The sequence below is a fragment of the Toxotes jaculatrix genome, chromosome 14 (assembly GCF_017976425.1).
Source record: "Toxotes jaculatrix isolate fToxJac2 chromosome 14, fToxJac2.pri, whole genome shotgun sequence".
Classification (NCBI taxonomy): domain Eukaryota; kingdom Metazoa; phylum Chordata; class Actinopteri; family Toxotidae; genus Toxotes; species Toxotes jaculatrix.
In genome coordinates, this window is record NC_054407.1 from 14,338,531 (window position 1) to 14,360,994 (window position 22,464).

The window sequence follows — 22,464 nt, forward strand, 5'->3', positions numbered from 1 at the left end:
CTTGCAGATACAGCAGCTGACTGGAGCTATGCCTTTCCCCCGCTCTCACAAACATCGCTGCAGTCAAGCTCTGCATTATAGGTGGTAAAAATTTGGAGAGGCATGTAATAGCAGCTATAATGATGATGATAGTTGGAGCATATCTAATACCTCGCCGGGTAGCTGATGGAGCTCTTGGATCCAGTACAAGTTAAAACTTACTTCAGGTGTGATATGGGACGTTGTAATTATATTTCAAGAACATAACAGATGCATTTTAATCTGAATGACATGATGCCCTTCTGTGCACTTTATGAGGCTGTGACTGATGGCTTCATTAGACTCTGCTATGCAGAAAGAAACTACCCCCGGGTGAGTTTACTTATGATTCTTGTGAACAATTTACACACAAAAGTCACCTGAACATTTACCACCTGAAAATCCACAGATGTTATTTTATTATATAAGGGCCAGTGGGAAGCCATTTACTTTCCCTCATTGCTGAAATGAAATAATGCCACAATACTAGTCACTGTGTTCTCCATGGAGAGCTGGGGTACTCTGAGGCAGACTGCAGATAAAATCCCAACACTATGTGAAAGACACAGTAACTTTATGTCAGTTCATGAAGGGGGGGGGGGGGGGGGGGGCATACTTGTACGTAATTCCTAATATCATTTGTAGTGTAAATGCACACATTTAATGCATTTGCGTTAACCGAAATGCCTCTACAAGCCAACTTGTTTCCATCAGCATGCTACACACCACAACAAAATGACACACAAATTAATTGGATGGAAGAGCAAACAGATCAATCAATGTGTGGTAGGAGAGCAGTAATATCTAATTTCCTTCAAACATCACTCAGCTGAATAAGGTAATGACTGTGTCTCTCTACATGCATGTAACAGAATGGATTTTGTCACAGCTTACCGTAATCGCATTTTTGCATCAATTTTCCATTTGGTATTAGATGGACACTAATGATTTCCCTTGACGCTGAGCCAAGCCAACCATGGCGATAAGTTTCTTTATCATCCTGCTGTCTGTGTTGATTTACATGCCCGGCTTTGCCGTGGACTGGACACATGTATTTTATCTTAAAGCTGCCCTCAAGACAGTCCATCACTGGGCTGTGGCTTCAGAAGCAGCAATTCTGATACACGGCCATGAAGGCAATGAGGTAACTTTAATAATGCGTCGTGCACTTTGCTTCAAAAATTTTACTCCTTCTCAGAGTCATAACTCACTCAAATCTGAACACGCAGACACAAAATACATGTAGTTTTAGATTCGGTGTGACTTACATTTTCTGGCCATGTCATTTCCAATGTCCATAATAAACCTGCTTAGAAACCACAGAAAAAAAAGATGCTCCTTGTAACTCCAGAACTTGCCTAAGAATCATCAGGTTTTAAAATTTGTTTTCAAAATCTTATATTAAAAATATTAACTTTTAACTTATTTACTAGTTAGATAGGACAAAAGTCCAGGTGAAAAAGTGTGTGTTCCAAAACCCGTTGCTCTCAGGGTGGAAACATCTATGCGAACACAAGCAGCACAAACACATACCAAGTCTCATGTAGATTACACAATTCATGCATTATTTTTTTTATGAAAATCCTTCTAGAAATTCACATTAATGTGAAGATTCTGGTAAATTCTCATTTTCAACTCACTCTAAACCAGCTTCTCACTGTGTAAAATTCTACTTTGTTAACTGCTTTCCACAAGTGAAACTAGCTGAGCATGTTGCCTGTCGGAACTGGTATATTATCTTCTACAGAGAATAAGTGCTGAATCTTCCAGTACATTACAGATGAAGGGAAGCCATGTAGTGAGCCGAAATTGAAATGGCAGCAGATAAGTCGCTGAGGAAATGGAGTTTAATGCTGGCTGATGTGGTAGAATAGACTGTGGCTACGTTTGAGGGGGGCAGCAGACTACAATTGTGGATTGTGGCAGCAGCAGATGATGAGGAGGACAAGGACGGAGGGAGGGAGGGAGGGAGGGAGGAGAGAGATAGGCAGTGGAGAAACCCGAACAAGAGAGCGAGTCACTAAAAATGTATTGTTGCGTGTGTGTGGAAATGGAGAGTGTGTTTCAAAACAAGGGCTGAAAATGGGTTTGCAAAGAATGAAATGTAGGAACTTATCGCATGAGAGGTAATCTAAACCTCTCCTACCCTTTTTTTTTTTCAGTTATTGGTTGAATGGTTTTACGGGTCTCAAAATGTACTGTAATAACCCATTGATATTCAATATGGCTCTACATAGATAATTTCCATGCATTCTTGTGATCTCAAGTGCAGCATTGACCCTCTTAGTCCCAGAGAAATGTCAAATTATTTGTGCCTTGTATATGTAAGTGTTTCTCCCCTGGAGATGGATTTAGCCATTCCTTTCTCTAATAACAACAAGAAACCTCCAATAATTACCACCCCAAGATTTTATCTGTTTTCACATTTTACATTACTTTAACTGCTTGAGAGCAACAAAAGTTGTCCTAAACTTCTACTCTTCATCAATCTCCCTCGCAGTCCATTTGCATGCAAGCATGAGAACAGCGTAAAGTCAGCATTTAGTCAAAGCTGAGCAATTAGCTGACCTCAAAGCCATCTAATGGATTTCTGCATAAACAAAGAGTAAACAAAATGTTTAAATTCAGAACATGCCAGCCAGGAGTGCAAACCAATCATTTTAAAAAGCATCCAAATATCTCACACAAACTAACGCATACGTACTTCCATCCAACTTTTCCCTGCGATGGCCAGTTCTCACTGAAGTCATTAGATGGCAACACATCACAAAGAATTACAATGAGGCACTAAGAATTCACCACAGCATATGTTACCAACCATTCATTAGAAGTCAGCACATGGAGGAAAATTAAACAGGAAGCGTTTGTCCATCAAAATCCTCCGAAGGGACATCGGTACCTGCCGCTGTCTTCCTGCCTGTCCAGCTGATATCAAAAACATCCAGCAGCCTTTTCTGTCAGGAGCAGAAGGCTCACCCATAAATACAGACATTCCCCCACAGCGTGCCATGCATGCTAAAAAGGGCCCCCTTACCCTTCTGGAAGGAGTGCTGGTGTCTATCTTCAGATGGGTGGCTATGAGGACAGACATGGTGAAAAGTGCCACTTGCTTTCCCCCCCTCGCTGTGCTCGCACCTTTGTGCTGTGAAGTTGGGGCTGCTGGAGGTGTCTGAGAAGTCCCCCCCACCCCACCCCACCCCCGCCACCGTCTTCCTCCTCCCCTTCCTCCCTCCCCTACAGCTAAGGGAGAGAATGACCCGGGGGTCCAGGAGCCCGACCAGAATGCCTTCCTCTCTCCTCGTGGGGTGAATCAATCACACAGACACTGGCATCGCCTCCACAGGGGGCGACAGGGTGGGATGGGAGGCGTGCGTGCGTGTGTGTGAGGGGGGTCATCTCTCCTGCTCAGGCTGCTCCAAACACTACTCATCTCTCCCGTCCTTTCTCCCTGCCTCCCTGGCTCCCTCCCTCCCTCCCTCACTTAAACTCTCTCTCAACAAGACTTTTCTCAGCGAAGGTGGAGAGTTCAATACTGTAGGTAAATTAGACACACATACACACACACACACACAGTATATATAAACAATAAACACAAATTGCTCCTCAGCACATCAGTACCAATACTGCCTGTTAGGCATTTTTCCCTCAGAGTGCCTGCATGTGTGTAAGTAGGTTTGTGTTTTCCCAATCTGAGTGTGTGCAGCTATTACAGAGAAATGGATCAATTCAGTCGCCTTTGCAGTTGGGTTGTGATTAAGAACGAGTAATATTTATGTTGCCTTTCCTCCACATCATAAAATACAACCCCCCCTACCCACACACACACACACCCATCAAGCCATGCTAACAGGACAGAAGCCTGGCACAGGCAACACTTCTGCTTTATTTATGTACAGTTTGTGCCTTGTGTATTGAATCCCAGGGCTGAAACTGAGTAACCGGTTTGTACAACCAAAGCACAGCACGGAGTCTTGGGAATGAAGGACTAAAATGCTTTTATCAAACTAGAAGTAGAGTTATATCTCCTTGCTTAATCCGATCTGCTCAACTGAATACGACAAAAGCCGGAGGAAAGAAGCAGCATACCTTGAAAAGACCAGAATGAACAGCAAAGCATTCATAACTCACTCTCATGAGTTATCTCATTCTCAGCTCATTCATTAAAAATGGTGCACTGAGGGCTCCAAGAGCAGTGAATCACAAGGCTACCCACAGTCAATCCCCGGTCAGTTATGGACTTGGGGGCTGAATCATGGCTCGTATTGATGCTGCTGTCCAGCACTTTGCTTGTGTGTGAAATCAAGATGCTGAGGTGGTGTGAGCATGGAAGACATATACTGTATATGGTGCAAGGTCATCAAGGAGCTATCATATTGCAGAACAGTGCCTCAAGTTTTTCACTTCACAGCTGTGGAAGCTAGGATTTAATTTTATGTCTATGAGCAAAATGTTCACTATTTTAATGTGACCTTGCCAATTATTCATGGGGAAAGAGAATAAAATAAAGTTGAGGGGCCCATATCCTTATTTCGTGGACAGCGGTGTGTTTTACACCTTGTGGTAGGAAGTGATTTGAGGTTTCATAAATAGCACTTCATAAATACTTATATTCAAAGTCAGCTGAATTTCTTTTCAAGCATGACTCATGGACCCGTTTAAAGCAAGAGTCTTTCACCCCCTGCAGTTGCAGCAGTTTATCACTAATGGCTGCCGGGCTTCAGCTCATATTTTACATGTTTGACTTGCACACAGATAACAAACCCACTGTGACAGCAACAGTTGATGAAGAGCTTCACTGGCTGCAAAGGTGGGCAGTATCATCACAGAACACTGGACAATTAAAAAACAACAACAAAAAAACCCCAACTAGTTAGAAAACAAGAAAAAAAGAGCACAGCTACACATGTGAGGTTTGTCTGTGTCAATTAGGGCTACATGTAAAGCCCTACGCTACAGCAAGGATAAAGATGATCTAAAGTTCATATTTGCATGCATACCACAGGAGATAAGGTTTCATCTGACAGAATAATTGCTCCAGTGACTGTACCAAGGAACAATAAAGTCTTTTGAGCTAATGCAAGACCTGGTTGTAGTTATAGCTACTGCTGTTAACAAGCTGATTTTGTGCCATGACATTTCCCAAGGGTCCGTTAAACAGGGCCCTGATTGGTCATCTTCCACATTCATTTTTGTCACATTTACAGCCATGACGTACACTCCTATGATTATGAACACTGCTGGCTCACAGTAAGTCACTGTAATTGCAATTAGTGTAAAAGGTCAGAGCTGTTATTGCTGTAGAGCACGGAGGTGATGTGGGGTTTTATCATACCGACAGAAGATTAACAATGCGCAGCTTGAATTTCTTTACTTATTTACTTTGCTGTACAGCACCATTTACATTCATTTACCAATTTCCTCCATTTGTCACCTCCTGCTGATTTAGCAGAACGTGAGCTGCCATTAAAGCATTTTAAGAGCTGATGTCAAAACAAAATCATTAATAAAGTCTATGATCGATGGCACGGACAAATTAAGGGAAACATACTGGTTTATATCAGAAATTAAAATTCCCTGTGACTGTGCATTTTGGTCTTTTAAAATCAGACATATCAGCATTTTCATGGTAAACGCCTAAAGCATATATGGCTCTCTAGATCCGCAGAGAAAGCTGGATTTATTATTCAATGCTGTGGGGATAATGAAAGCATCAGTTTAGGTTTTGGCTTAGCTTAGAGTGTCTGCCTAATTGGTGTCTCTAGCTGCTGAATTAAATTGATCAATCATAAACTGATCAATAAAGACGGCTGGTAAATTCCAAACAACTCTATGTGGATTTCAAGGAGCAAGTCATCCCTAATAGTGTGTTCCTATTGCTTTTTTCCTCCCTGTGAGCAGCAATGTTTTCAACCCTACTACAACAATTAGACTTGACAACCTTAGAGAACTGAGGTCTAAACCCAAATGGAGACATTCACAGGATTTATGTGACGATGTGCACATGCATGTGTGTGGTGTAGTGTTTCTCTGTGTGCGCTTCTGTGCACTATGAGTGTGTAGTCTAAACTCAGTTCACAACTTTGAGTCCCATGATGCCGTCAAACCTTCATGTCCTTAGCCCAGCTCTGATCTTGACCTTCAACCAGACCACACTACCTACCCCTGGCTAAGTGACTCAAGGGCCCCCAGCATCCTCCACCAGCACTCCTCCCTGTAAATGCACACCGCTGTACTTGGTATGCTTCTCAGACCAGCCCCTCTTTGAGCTCAGGGAAGGGCAGTGGTGCAATGAGATGAATAGAGAACACAATGCTGTTAGTCAGAAAAGGAAAGAGTCCAAGAATACGTGCATATCGGGCGATGATGTATCTTTATCAGCAAGATGCAAGCAGGTTTACATCAGACAGAGCTCTATCAGGTCATCTGTTACAGGTGACAGGCACAGATGAACCCTGCACCCCAGGGAGCAATGCAAGAGCGTGATTGGGTCCAGGATGAAGAGCTTTAGGTGCTCAAGGGTGGCCAGGAGCTGCAAAAACCTGTACAGCTTTCATAAGCATGGCTCTCATCTACAGCAAACCTTCCCTGGAGAGCCAAGCCGCAGCACAGCAGTTAGTGGTGACAAATGACTGCTGTTGAATGGTGTTGTCCCTGGCTGCCGGGCGTCCCTGGTTGTTTCTCTGTCTCCGAATTTCATTTCGTTGAACAATGTGCTATTGTCCGCCACTGCATTATCACTCTCAATACGGTCATTGGATAAAATAAACAGATGGTATCAAAATGTGGGCATAGATTGTGTGTGTATGTGCACATCAGGAAAATGAAAGTCATTTTGTAACAGCTAATAGCGGCTGTGAGCAGCAATACAAACATTTTAAGCAGGCGATTCAAAGTGCAATGGTTCAATGCAGAAATACAGAGGGTTCACTGGATGAATACAGAATGCTTTTGAAAGGCATTTCATCCGTACATATTCCTGCTGCATACAAATCATCCCAGGGAAACTTTACCCATATGATTCTACTCCGGGGGAACCTTAACATTCAGTTCAAGGTAATGGTAAATCCTTGATGCACACTTTCAAACAGCTCTTATGCGGGTTCACTCAAAACTAACCTGATCAAACAGATTAAAATTATGATTATGTTCTCTGCCAACTCACAAAATACATGTGAATAATAACATGCAACATGGTCCTACAAATAAATTTCTAAAAACATTTTTACAAACTCTGTGTGTCTGAGCATTTTGACCAGTGCTGCAACTTGAATGTTTTTGCAGAGAGTGAAACAATACCATTCGTATCTTGGAAACAGAGAGCACCGTCAGCTGACTGGCTGCCTCTCAGTCTCTCAGTAAATGCAAATGATGGAAGTCTAGACTCTGGAGAAAGGTATTGGCCTTGAAAACATCAGGCATCAGGCAATACCAGAGGCAGCCAGCACAACAGATGAGACAAGACAGGCAAAGTGAAGCATATTTTCAGCTCTGCGGTGTACGAAGTACAAATGAACGGCAACGATTCAATCAAGGCCATGTCTCAACATGATTAAATGATGCTGAGCAGCATTTCTGCCTGATTTAAATGGATTTCAGCTGGTGGCTCTAAAATGCACCTTGAATTCTGAGTGAATGTGATGAATGACACATTGTTGACAGGACTCTGTGGCATTACAACAATATGTGTGGAATATTACAATAATACAAGATACCGGAATCTGCCAATGCAGAATCTGCCACAGAGCAATTCTGAATCTTTTGGATTTGTATATGCTTTTGGGTGACGTTTCATTTTGAAAGCAGTCATGGACATAATCTCCACAGAAAACATCAAAAACACTTCACTGCAGCAGCCGCTGGAGAAGCAGCTTACAGAATAACAAACACTGCAAAAAACTTAATGTGATGTGTTTATAAACAACAGTAATTTACACCTCATTGTGGTGACAATTTGGGAAATTCAAATGGCTCAAAATTAAGCTGTAGAAATGATTTGCATGTAGAGCACATGCATTTTAGTCCACATCACATGTTGTGATAACAGCCACTGTGAAAGTAATTAAATTTGTGTTCTTCTTTTTAACTTTTAAATTAAAGCCTCAAATATCCTTTCTGAAAAGGTAAGATTTCAAGTGACACGTATTGACGTAAAAGATTTGATGGGATTAAAAGCGCGACACACAGCAACTGTTGACCTGAGATTTTGACACCTGTCTGTGAAGAGCAGCAGGTTTTTTGTTCCTGGCTGTGACTTGTTCAGAGTTAATAAACCAGTGAAGTTTAATGCTGATGACTGCTGCAATGACTCAACCCGTCTGTGAAAGAAAACAAGGGGAGAAAAAAAGGGCAAGAGAAAAAGAACAAGAAGAAAATGAGAAAGTGAGTGTATCTATGTAGATTCAGTGAGTATGTTTCAGTAAGTCAGTACTCTCTCATTCTCGGGGCAGGATTATAACAACCAAATCAGGCATAATGAGTTTTAGTGAAGACATGTCTGCATTTTCTCCAATTTGTTCTGTCCTCAGAGAAGGGTAGGCGGCTCGGATTTCCACAGCCAGACTTAATGATTTCTTTTCTATGCAAATTGACCACAGATTATGGCAGAATTTAATAGGCTGTGCTCGCGAGTCCTTAAGGACTCAAAATTTGGTCACAGAAACTTAAGACTTCATGACTTTAGGGTGCTTTAGCTTTTACAAAATTCAGCTGTACAGTATATGGTGTCAGCAGAAATACAGCACGTACAAATGGAGGAGCTTCTCAATTCAGTGGTGGGAATTTGTTTGAAAGAAACTGACTGGAGGCTTGTAAAGCCTGAGCAATAAGCAAGTTTTTTTTTTTTTTTTTTTTAAATCTGAAAAGATGCCAATAAATTGGAAAAGGTAGCCTGATATTTAGTGAGTATGTGACTTTGTGCCTCCAGCAGAGGGCAAACTAACTCCAGCATGGCCAGATCTGAACACACACTGAATAACAGTCAGCCAAAGAGACAGTTAAAGTCGAAACTATGGCAATCCATCAGCACTGACAGATGAGTGTACACCCATAAAAAGCAGCCACACATCCACATTTGATATGACTAAATTACACACTCTTATATAAAACACAACATGTAGAAATCAACTATGTGGAACGTTATACATTAGTGACAAGATAGAAAAATTAAGTCTAAACTTAAAAGACAACATTTTAAAACAAACAAACTCTCTATGTGATACTATGAGTCTGATTCACCTTTTAGAAACATCTAAAAAAAAATAGCCTACTGCAAACTTCGATCTGAAAACATTTTTTGGAACGACATGCCCCCTATAGGCAGGCAGAATTTTAATATTTCCCAGCTGCTCTCAGAGTGACACATGAAGGGAACCTGATTCATGCATCATCCTGTTTTTCATCCCCTATTGAGACCACAATCGATTTATCCCCTTGTGTAATTCAAGTTAACTTTGGATCTTTTATGTGAGCGTTGCTTGGAAATGGCATTATGGGAGTGCCATTGCTGGGACATGACCGGGCAGACAAGAAAAAAAAAAAAGATGTTTTGGTTTTGTTTCCCCTGTGTGTTAGTTTGTGATGTTTTCTTTGCGACGACTTCGAAAAAGGAGCTAAACAGAGAAGGTAACACACAATCTGACAGATGCACAGGACGAGTCAATGCTTGAGGGAAGAGAAAATGATAACCAGACTCTTATCTAGACAACCTAATCTGTTTGCACATGGAGCAGCTGTGAACAGACACCTCCATTTAGGACTTGCACATTACAAATCTCTTCAGATGATTTGGTCCACTGAGTCCTAACTTCTCAAAGCAAGTGGAAAACTTGCATTGTGAAATGCATTGTGACAGTGAAATGTGTCCTTGCCATGATACCAGCACAGAGATTAGGTTCACAATAGTGGCACTTATTGTGTCCAGAAAACCCCTTATACAAATATTCCTACACTGGAAGTACATTTGTACCAAATATGACACTCAACAGCAGCAGCTAGAGACACCTTAACATGCCAACAGCACAAAACACAACTCAGATCGTCTTCCTTTACTGCGGAGGGTGAGTCCAAGGCAAAAGTAATCCAACAGCTCTGTGCCATTTTGTGAATTTTAAGCCTAATGGTATTTTAAAAAAAAAAAAAAAAACAAAAAAACATAAACACTGGGTGAATGTGAACAAGAAGGGGAAAGAGGAGGTTTAAAATATAAATTACCTTCTCTCCCTTGGTGGATCCCTTACGGTAGTTTCCCGCACCTGCTGATGAGTTCATGGTCCCATATAGCAATGGTCTGCAATACAAAAATATTCACCTTAAGCCGCCTGAACAAACAACTTTCTCTCTTTCTCTCTCTCTCTCTCTCTCTCTCTCCCTCTCTCTCTCACGCTCAAGCAAGCACGAGAATATCTACTTCTCTTCTTGAAACCTGCAAGTTGAAAAGCCTCATGTGGCGACATTCGCCTGCTGAAAATTGCATGCGGTTGAGCTCCAGCTCTTCCAGCTTACGAGCGTCATTAAACGCCACCCACCTTTGTTAACGCTGTTTAAGAAGTGCTGTCCAGTGGTAAATCAAAGCGCAGCTTCTCTCCAGAGGCGCTGTTCACGGGCCGTACGGTGGTGTTGCGCTGTTTTTCTACCCTACAGCAGTGAGACAGGAGACCAGCGCAAAGTTTTCACACGGTGACAAGCCGCTGCGATTCGAACTCAGGAAGTTGGGGTTTCTTTTGTAGTTTTGTGCAGATGTGTTGCTCAGAAATGAGCTGATCCACGGTCAGTCTGAATTAGAATATGCCTTTACAGATGGAAAGGGAGTAAAGGAGAAGAGAAGCAGAGGCTATATCAGCAAACTGCGTGTGCATTCCTAGGGATGGAGGAGCCACTGCAAAGCTTCAAAGTATCCACGTTTATCCATGTTTAACTGTGCAGTCCGAATCCACTTAGTTGAATAGGAGTCTTTATTGGCCATTTCATCGTCACCTTTCTGAATATGTCCACGCCCCATCCAGTCTGTCAGAGCATGCCGTGGATGTGTTGTGAGAGCTTTAGTGCAAGATTTAATCAGTTCAGACCAGCGTCTGTGGCCGCTGCTTATCTGGAGAGGTTCAGACTCTGCTTTCACAACTCGCTTGTGAATTGTTTGTTTCTCTGCTCCGGCTATGAGATGCCCTTCGCTGCTGTTTCAGGCCAGAAACTTCCACAGCGATCCAGCGATTAGAAGCTTTTAGCGGTGGGTGGGGATCAAAAGCGTTAACATGTCACCCTCAAGCCCCCTCAGCGGTTAATACTTCTTCTTTTTTTTTCTTCTTCCATAGGGCTAATGAGGAAGGGGATTCAAAGGAGTTCATTACAGAGAGTAAAGTGTGAATTTAGTGAAACCACAGGGAGCTAAGTGGCGGAGCACTCTGCAAATACTAATGATCTGGGGCTGGGGAATTTTCTCCAACTTCAGCTGCAGCTAATTAGAAGGAACAAAGGGCAGACTTTACTTTTGTTAGCATGGAAAGTGTGATTGATATTTAGCTAATGATATTTGTGTGAATCCAGTAAAGGACAGGCCTGCCTTTCGTCTTCCTTTTCCCCTCTGCAGACTTTGTAATATGTTGCCTTCACACATCAGAGCTGGACTCTCACTGAGGTACATGACTGATTACAGTGAGTGTCCACTAAAGACAACCTTGATACTGCTCTCTGTGGAGATATGAAGAAGTGCAGAGTGAAAAACAAAGTCTGTGCTGTAACAACTTCCAACAACCTCAACTTTCTTTGTTGCTGTTATGTTTTTATGTTTTTTGTTGTTTTTTTGCCGCATTGCACTGGTGTTAGACCATAAATAATTGAACAGTAGAAATGTAGTATATAATACTCAAAGACACAGTTTAGGTATGACAGTTCCCAATTGGGCTGCATTGGTGTAATAGCAGCAAGGCAACACAAAACACACTCATGCCTCCTCCCCCTTTAAGGCAGAAACAACAAAGCCAGGCAGAATTAGAGCTCTTTTTTGGGGGGGTTAGTTATGATCTTAGTAGTAACTTCCAAGTGCAAATTAAGTTAAATTCAAATCTCACATAAAAATATTTACAGTATTTTTTATTCAAATGTGGAAACCATACCACTACAAAACCATACTACTTTCTCTCTTTAAAAAAATGAAGAGATTTAAAAAAATGGAGGACATCGACAATCACGCACAAGACCGGAGAAAGTATGAAGAAGTGTGTGTGACAGAGGGTTGAGCAGCACGGAGGCATCCTCCATCGCAAAGCCATCATTTACAGTTTACCACCATGGACAGCAGCCAGGCAGCTCTGTGATGGTGTTAATGGAAGAACAGGCAAGGGGCTCTAAAGCCACAGGAGACCAATTACAGTTGTTATACTGTTGTGGAAATGTTCAAGTGGAGTGGAGGTTTTAGACCAGGAACTGAGTTACATGCTGAACCTAGAAAAATTGGAAATCAGCCAGATGAAATACAGTGGGGGAGGATGAGTTAAATCTGCATGAGGAACACGTCTTACTATGCTCTTCTCTTTTAGTCTTTCTCTGTTTGTGTTTATGGACCAGCTTTGTAGTTTTATCACCAAAAGGCAAAAACTCTACAGTATGAATGAAGCACAGAAGACAACTTCTAGAGAACATTGACCAAAGTCTGGTATTACTTCAGTCATCAGAACTTGTGGTAAATAATTTGGATGAACATGAAATGTTCAAAAACCAAACTTATGAGCGAAGGTTTGAGCACAAGTTCATTTGAAATTGGGTAGTTTTATCATTCTTTCTCTACTTAAGATGAACTCACTAAGATCACAAATCAGATTCTCCAATTATAGGTTTATCATTTATTGGTTTGTTACCATACTTTCTCTGAAAAATTGGCAAATAATAATCGCTATATTTATAATTACTGTGCCCTCTCGGTTCTCTGTGCCATCTTGTCAGCTGAATGGTCATCTGTACTGAATTACATCTTTTTTAGCAAGAAGCCAGCTGATGATTACAAGGTATCAGTGTTCCCAAGATGCTGTTATAAATAAGACATTTCCTGTCAGATAGTATGTGAGAGCGCTGTGAATCCTGTACTGCATTTCCAGATCTTGTTTCAGTCCCCATGGTCTACAAGCACTTTATTGTGATAAAGCTAAATACGCTTTGGACATGAAAAATAGACTCATAGCGCAGCAGGGTACAAGTCAGCCTGAGGATTCTTTTATAAAGAATTTGCAGTGTAAGCTGCATTTTGTATCAGCTGAAAAACATTAAGAATTTTTCAAATCTATGACATGATTTTAGCAGTTGTATGAGATTTCATACTTTGGAAGAAGCATTCAAAGTTCCTGTGGTTTTAATACTGGCAAGACAAGAAATCAAAATGTCTGCTAAAGTGTGTTTATTTCAAAAATTATCTTCATGGATTTGCACATGACTTATTTATTCCATCATCACCTCTGAAACAGTAATTTAGAGACACAGTAAATCATTGATTTCTTGCTGGAAATCCAATTTTTCTCCCAGTTGGCCTTCCCCTGGCCTCATTAGAATATCAACAAGTTGACCACACAAGCTGTGGGGCGATGTATAAATCTCAGTTCTGCACGCCACTGATTTAATGGACCTGAGGATCTCAGTGGAAGTGTACGTTTTGGGGATCACTGGCGGCATGTGGAAAGCCAAGACCTATAGTGATAATGACCTGAATGACCAGGGGAAGCAGCGCTATCAGCGTAAAAAGCTCCTCCATTTAATGATGTGTGGGCTGTTGAAGAGCTGACATGAGGTTGGACTGATGTAAGACTGAATACAGACAGCAGCAGCAATACCCCTGCCCTTGACATTCATTTCCACTCCTCCACTTTGCCTGAAATTACTTAACACAGTTGCCTGCAGGAACACGGGTCATATGATGCCTCTAAAATCCATTTGTAGCGCCTGACTTGGTGAGGAGCACTTTAGAGGGTGAGCCACTTTCCAAAAATCTACTTGTAACAGAGGAGCAGAACAACTAAAAAGACAAAAGAGTTGTGTTAATGTAAAAGTTCAAGTTAGAGCTGTTCAAGTTCAAATGCACTTTACTTGTAAAAAAAAAACCAAAAAAAAACATGACAATGAGAAACACGAATTATACATAAAATGTATTAAAGTATAAGGTTTGCAAATTACAATTTTTTTACTGTCAATAAAACCCACAGGAAGACCAAAACAAACAACATGACAGTCAGTCTATCAGGGTTCTCAGCATCAAGTCCATTTGTTACCACTGAAGACATAAATCTATAAAAATGGGTCAAAAATATATGGATTTATTTTAATATAAATCATTTCCTAAAAAAGCTGGGCATTGTAGTTTATATCAAATGTTAATCAAACAGGTGTAAATTGTGTCTTTTTTGGGAAGTTATTTTAGGCCACACAAGGACAGTGTGTGTATGGGATTGACTCAAACTAAACTGACCGTGTTCATTGTAATAAAGGAATATGGCACTGAGTGCAGTGATAAGACTTACTGATATGTTTTAATTGGTTTTGGACAACAACAGAGCTCTATAGCTCAGAGAAATAAGATATGTTGGGTTTTGGAAGTACAAGTAAGACTTGTTAGTAACAGAAATTGATTGTTCATTTTGGTCTTGCCATGGACTTTGTTGACTATAAGAAAAATGTAAAATATCAATGGACTCTTTACATAATAAATGTTGAGCACAGGAATGTCTGTCTGCTCAGTATAAAGCTGGAGCCGGGAGATGTTAGCTTAGCTCAGCATAAAGACTGGAAACACTGGGAAACCACTAGCCTGACTCTGTCCGAAGGAAATAAAATCCACCTCTAAAGCTCACTAATCAGCTCATTATATCTTGTTTGTTCAATCCAAACATCAAAGTCTTAAAAAATTGTGGTTTTTCGGGATGAATCAGTGACTTCCAGGAGTCTCTGTTAGTAATATTTATATCTTCCAAAATCTGGAACTATTCCTTTAACTAATCATTAAAAAAGAAAAAAAAGAATGCATCTCCAATCCCTAACCTTAACTATGACACTTAAATGACTAACCAACTCACCCTAGGCTTACTCTCAACCTAATTCTAACCCTAAAAACAAGTCTGAACCCTCAAGCAGTCCATTTAAGAACATATAGACATACAAGAGCACACACACACACACACACACACACATGCACAACATCACAAAGACCCACAGCCTGCATCAGCTTTCAGGGCCAGGTCTCAGACTTCCAGTTACTTAATCTCAGGTTGTGGTCAAGAGCAACTTCCTGTCGTATTGCCTTTCAGCTGCACAGTTCCACTCGTCTCCTGTTTACCACTCCACTGACATCCATACAGTAATTACAACTGACCTCAAAAGGGCAACATTCTCAGAATTTACATGGAAACAATATGAATAGACTGCGTGCAGGATGTGCAGGGGCTAGTCCATATATCCTGTCTGTATATTAAATTTGAAATGTGCATCTTCATCTTTCTCTGGCGCCTGGCTGATGGTGAAAACTTCTCTCCTGAGCTGTTTGTTCCAGTGTAGATGAGAGTAGATGAGAAGATTAACCATTGGGAGACATAAAGTGTGACTGATTTAAAATAAGCACTTGCTAGAAATCGTGTAGAGTAGGAAAAGCTAAAAAAAAAAAAAAAAACCTTACACGACCAAATGTTTTTTCTTATGCGGAAGTGTTTCTGTGCCACAGGGGGATATTAGTGATGCTCAATTGCATGCAGTATGGCCATTTGTTGTGAGGCAGAGTCAGATTTGTTCGTGTGATATTGTCAGAGCTTTTGTGGGTGCTCTGTATGGTAAACATTCCTCAAATAAGATGTAATATGACAATCTTACATCAGTGTGAGGAATTCCCAACCCAGAGTCATTGTTGTTGGTTGTATTAGAGGGATAAATCATGCCATTAACAGCTTTGCTGTTTCACAACGCCACAAGGAATATGTTGGCCCAGATTAATCTTCAAAATGACCCAACAATTCAATAAGCTCCACGCTCTATGTGCAAACTGTCATATTTTATTATAGAATTTGTCAACACGAGGATGAGAGGAGACAAACTGTACACAAAATAAGCCTGCCGTAGATTTGATTTGGACACATTTGTGTGGGATCACAGCATTGTGTTTTGAACCGAAGAGCTGAGCAAACAACATTATGTGCACACACATTGAGTGAATGGCTGTCATGTAAGGTACATGCAACACGGATAAATCGCTCCATTTTCTCACCTGAGTTGCATTCTTAGTAATTTGCCATAGCTACGGTGTCTGTAAAACACTCTCAATTACAGACGTCAAGAGGTCAAGATGTTTGCTACACTCCAATCAGACCCCTGCAGAAAGGAAACCACCGCTGTGATACTATTGCTCCATCACATTATTCCATGGACTCCCACCTTCATGCATCACCTTGGCAGCGCATTAAGCTTTATGTGCCTTATGAAGCAGGATTATAAAGGGAAAAGTGAGCCAAATATCTCACACTGACAGAAATACTCTGCACACACAAAGGTCATATTCCAGCTCAAAAACAATTACTCATCATCACAGCCTTTTGTCTCTGTGTGCTTTGTTGTTTTGACTAAAAGAGGGGGACCATTCATCATGGTGAATGGAGGGAGGCACTATGAATTTTTACTGTACTGTATTTTTACTGTAGCATTTTCAGCCACAGTCAGCTCTGCTGGATCTTTGGCTTTGAAAGAAAGGTGATTTGTGGTTTATGATTTATGCTTCTTTGGGCTGGGAAAACTAGTCTGTCCTGCATGTTTAAATATTTCACTCTTAAAAAAGTTGGTACTCTTTTACTCTGTTCACTGAGTTAAGTTATACAGCTCAGGGGCAATACACCAGGTCAGCAGCTATCCATACTACTGGTGTTACAACACATCTGTCACAACTGATCCCCCATGAGGGGTTGCATGATGAGTCTGAGGGGTCTTGAGATGATTAACAGAAACAGAAATGAGAAACAAAATTTAAATGAAAAACAATAACTTTGCTACACATTCCACCAGTGTTTGCTTTGTTTCTTGTAAGCAGTTGTTGTGCCTAAACCTAACCAAACCACGACCATTTCATAAGTTTCACCACATGTTCATGATTGTAACCATGACAACGAACATCCAGTACTCCTTCTGCCGCAGGGGCATTATTTGAGAAGGCGCTCCTCTGAGTTGCATCCCAGGGTAGGGACCAATGACCTATATGGTTATTCAGGTTGGAGGACTAACTGCAATTCTGATGTTTTTCACATATCATGTTTATTATTGTTCACCATCAAAGTTTAGCATGTTAGCATGTCAATATTTTCTAATTAGCGCTAAAAACAAGTACAGCAGAGGCCGATGGGATTATTACTTTCAAATTACAAATTTCTGTCCCAGTCCATCTAGTAGATGTTTAGATATTTCACAGGATAACTGAAAATGTTGATCAGCTGGCAGCACTAGCAGAATGTGAAGGAATCAACAAAGTCAGTAGACTTCATCCTTCAGGGACCATCAATGTCTATACTAACTTTTGTAGCAATCCTTCCAAAAACTGTTGAGACATTTCAGTCTGGACCAAAGTAATGGACCAACCAACTGACCAGCCAACAGACAGAAAGAAACTGCCATCCAGAAAGCCATGCTGCTATCATTACTCCAACAAAACAATGAAAACAATGGGTCTTTGACTGAACCAGTGACAAAGGGTTGCAAGCAGATGTACTTTTCTTTTGGTTGGTCACAAGTGACAAAGGTTGGAAGCCAGTATTCTACTGTTCAAATATAAAATCATGGCTGGTTGAAGAAAGTTTCATATGAGTCAGTCGAATTAGTGTTTTTGCACATACTGTACCTCAGCCACAGACTGTTTACTTCCTACACTGTGTTTGCTCTATTTTTGGCCTGATAACCACTCTGTTTTCCTGAGGATTAAAGAAGATCTTTTTTGTTTTATGTCTGAGATTATATTTATCATTTCAAAGAGCCCGTGATCTGTCAAACTCTTTCTAAAAACTTTTTTTTTTTACCTATTTCCAGACGACATGCACAAACCACAAGTCTTCTTTCTTTCTCTATCTCTTTCTGTCTGTGCATTACAGCTGCACACATAGGTACCAAACTGCTATTAACGCCTTGTTTATTACATCTAACTCTAACTTTGTCAGTGAACACAAGGGGTAGATAAGTCAACAAAAAACAGAACTGAACTACACTTTTTTACTTGCCATCTCAGATAACTTCAAAACACCTGGAAAAAAAAAAACCTTTGTCAGGTTTGTGGCGAGTGCAGTCTCATCGCCTGCCTCATCAAACTTTGAAGTGATCCCTTGGTAGCCAGCAAAGAGAATTCTGGCAATTCCCTAATGGACTAGGACTCCATGACTTATTCAGGACCCTCAGTCCAACACCTGAATTTGGGATAGTTTGCACCCATTTCATGTTGGTTCACTGCATCTTTCCCTGGACTGTCAAAGAGCATATTTTAAAATGCATGAAACCATGAGGATTTGTAATATGGACTGTTGTCTGTTTTTTGGAGGGGTGGTGTAAATAAGCCAAGTATCCTCATTTAGACAGCTTGTATATTTTCCTAATTAGTCTCTTTGATGATAATAAGTACCCTCACAGATACAGAGTACATTGATATCAATTTTAAAACAAATGGACAGACACTGATGTATGATTTATGTCTAGGAACCAGTAGGAATGGTAAAGGGGATGCCTATTCCTTTTCATGAGGATTTCTGAGCTGGGCTGCAGACCTTAGCACCCTTTCCCTGTTGCCAAATAGCTGGTAGGGAACTCACTTCTAAATTATTTTTGACCATGCTCAAATTGAATGGCATATGATTTTTTCAGCTAGATTACTGTCACAGAAAGGATGTTTTCAACGCTTGAGTAACCTAAATACTACCTGCAAACTTCATTTCCTATGAGTGTATGCTTAATTATTGACAGATGGACTCACCCTCTTCCCCAGCTGAGAGACTTAGGACAAATGCATGTACTGGTTCAAGAAAAAAAGAAAGACATTTTGAAAGGTGGCTTTGTTCCCCTTGGGAAAAAAAAACATTCTAGGCCCTTAAATCAAACTGTAAAGGAGAGGCAAAGTTAACAAGATGGAGCCTGATGAAAACATAATCTTACACTTATGAACTTAACAGGCCTACAACTGTCAACTTGTCAGAGAAAGGCTGGGCTAATTAGTGTGCTCTGACCCACAGTCGAACAGGAACAGGGACGTCTGTAACTAGTTGGCCAGACTGAACAAAGGCATCAAAACTTAGAGAAATGCCCTTAAGATTTCTGCCTTTTCTCATTTTCCTACCTCACAGCAATATGTGATCATACACAAGCCGCAACAACGACCTGCAGGAAGGACAGGGAGTGCCACATTTGAGGGTCTATGCACCTGTGTGCAACTGAAATTGTTCATGGATCTGCACACCTTTAACAACAAGAGGAACTATTCACTACTTTGGCTATGATGTCTTAGAGTCAACAGCCAGTCAGTTTTTATTGCAATACATGATCCAAGAACATCACTTCTGCAAATAACAGAATGAAACAAAAGCTGCTTGGACAATTGCAAATTGTTCAAATGCAAAAGGACATCATTTAATAATGTGGCCACAGCTCTCCATGGAGATTTGGTGAACCACTGAAAGACACAGCTTTTAATTGGCTCTACTGAGATCTGTGTTAGCCCTGTGGTAGACTGGCAACATGCCCAGTATGTAGCCCATCTTTCACCCAGTGTGTGCAGGGTTGGGCTCCATAAGCAGATGGCTAGATGGATACTGAGATCTTTAGTTTTCTCTACAAAGTACCTGCTTTGTCCTATGTTCCTGTACCTTATACTGTTATTATCATTGTACAGACACATAGGACAAAGCAACAACGCCTCTGTTTTTCTCTGTCCTACCCTGTTATGACAGTTATTAATCTTTTCGCCATGATTTCTGACACTGTTCCCAGTCTAGACCAGTAATGAGGAGAAATATGAATGTCGGCAAATCACTTCCAAAACACTACCCACACTTCATCTCGGCTCATTGCTATGTAAACAAACAGCATGACAGCTTGATAACACAAAATATGAGTAGCTGTATTTCTTGTCAAGTATTCAGTATCACACTTGCAGCAAACTGTCATAGATTTCTCCCTTCAGGACAAGCCTATTACCAGGTTTCAGATTTCTGGGGAGAGGAAAAAAATAAATAGTATAACACTAATACTGGCAAAAATGGGATATGTGCTATAATGTTATGGCATCTTTCCAAAAGGTCTGACAAGCATCTTTGCGGTGAACATTCAGTGCATTTGGACTCTCATCTATTCAAGCTAAATTGAGTGAAATCATCTAGAATTTCAACAAGCAGGGAAGCTGTTGAGAACTTTAACTGTTTAAAAGTAAGTCTGAGGGGCACAGACTGTCATTCTTGAACTTGTGAACAGTATGTGAGACAAATTCATGACAGCTCAACTATCAAAAAAAAAGTAGAAAAGAAAAAGAAAAGCTAATAAATCTAAAAGCTAATAAATCAGTTTAAGAACATATTGAGGTACCTTATCCGTGAACTGAAACTGTGAAAGATTCAGTCTATAAACCTGCCATCACGTTGTCAAATAAGTAGAATAATAAAGTATATGGTTATGTGGATCCCTTTAAAAAGACATTTTGAAATAATTTGATGTCATTTATTTTACCAGGCTTGGGAACGATATCTCATTTTAGAATCAAAACTCTTCCCATTAAGATCAGTAATATGCACAATGAGGAATGATTCCTAAGAGTAAAATTATAATTCAAGTCATGATTGATCATTACAATGAACAGATATGTTCTTATCGGTCTATACAGATCTCTATGCATTAAGTATGGAGGCAATTAGCCCCTAAAAATGTCACTGATTGTACTGGTGCTAAAAACATATAAAACTGTTGAATATAATAGTTTTGCAACACAAAATAGTGATTGTATGCTATTGTACGCAGATGCATAAAAATACCCTGCATCTAATAGACCTAAGAGAGTGAATAATAGGATACTGTGTGGTGGCCAGAATGATCCCCACCATCACCCCTCCTCACACTCCTCACCCTCCTCTTCTACACTCCTCTGATGAGTGAGTGAGAGCCCTGTACTATCAGAGCAAAGCCCCCCTCAATATTCTCTGTCACATTCACTTCACTCCCTGATACGGCTTGAGGACAGAGCATCAGTTCTGGTGTCTCATGGCCCACTACCCTTTCTCCCCGGGTTTATAAGGGAACTTTAAGCCCTATGAATTCATCTCCGCTATTGCTGCAGCGGGCTCCAGAAATTCCATAAGGCATCATCTGAGTCAGACAACTGATTTATGCGGCAAAGAGGCTGCTTCATGGAGCAATATGACCAAATGAAATTTTCTGAGATGCATGGGATAATGCTACAACAAAAGAATTTCACATGGAGGATTTCTGTTGCAGTTTTTCATGAGCAAGCAAATCAAGGCAGGAAAAGTGACAATTTTGAAGGCTCACCTGGGACTGCAAACTCATTGTTTGCCACCTTCTCCTAAAAACAACTTCTATTAACGCATAATTTGGTGAAATAATCTCTGACCCAAGCCAGACAATTTTAAAATGTCCCATTGTTCTCTGTCCCTCTGGGTATTCAGAGCAAAAACAGAGAAGCATCTCACCTCTGCTCATTGTAACACCACCAGGATTGCTGTACAGTGCTCTCTGTGTCTCTGAGGAGTTCAGGTACAGCTAGAGAATCCAGGATGTTAGATAGCTCTTAGAGTGGGTACTAGCGTGAAGTGTAAGACAGAGCACAGTGGGATTTAACCTTGGCTTTAATAAGGCCTCTTGGGTGTGCCTGCAAGGGAGCCCACTGTCTACAAGCTCTACGGTTCTTATCCAAAAAGAGAAAGTGGACGGGTGCTGAGTCTCTCCTCGGAGGAACAGAGGGACAGTTCAAGTAAGAGGGAGAAAAGATGACAACATAGTGATGATGTGACAGTGAGGAATGGTGAAGAACCTACGTTTAATAGACAGAAAAGTGAGGTTTTTATATGCTGGAGAGATATTTTCACTCTGTCACATCAATGAATAATCACTGGAGTGAATCAAGATGTTAGAAGTGGATCAGAGGCTGTTTCAGTTTGTGCTATTTTTGTATCCTTACCTTTAAATAAACCCTCCAACTATACTTTCATTTATGCTGACTTTTATGCATTATTACTTTTTGTCTTGATTTAGGACCTTTTAAACTGCTCTTGCCCCACATGCATGGTTAATGTGACACACACAACTTATATGATAGTAGCTAAAGCACAGCGTATTGACTTGTCTGCTCATGCTTGTGTCCCACTTTGTCTGTGTACATGTGACTGGGTGTTTTAACGATTCACAACTCCAGTCAGACTATTAATGCTTCCCTGTAAGTGGATGATGGCTGGGCCACATTGA

At 40.7% G+C, this 22,464-nt stretch overlaps 1 protein-coding gene across 1 annotated transcript in view; it reads right to left on the reverse strand.

Moving 5' to 3' along the window:
* LOC121192850 (dipeptidyl aminopeptidase-like protein 6) overlaps positions 1-10,643 on the reverse strand; it is a 67,236-nt gene extending 56,593 nt beyond the window's left edge. The window contains exons 1-2 of the mRNA XM_041054775.1: positions 10,542-10,643; positions 10,228-10,303 (exon numbers count right to left, since the gene is read on the reverse strand). Coding sequence (XP_040910709.1) covers positions 10,228-10,284 — 57 coding nt within the window. The 5' untranslated portion in view covers positions 10,285-10,303; positions 10,542-10,643. The remainder of the gene's footprint in view (positions 1-10,227; positions 10,304-10,541) is intronic.
* Positions 10,644-22,464: the final 11,821 nt, after the last annotated feature.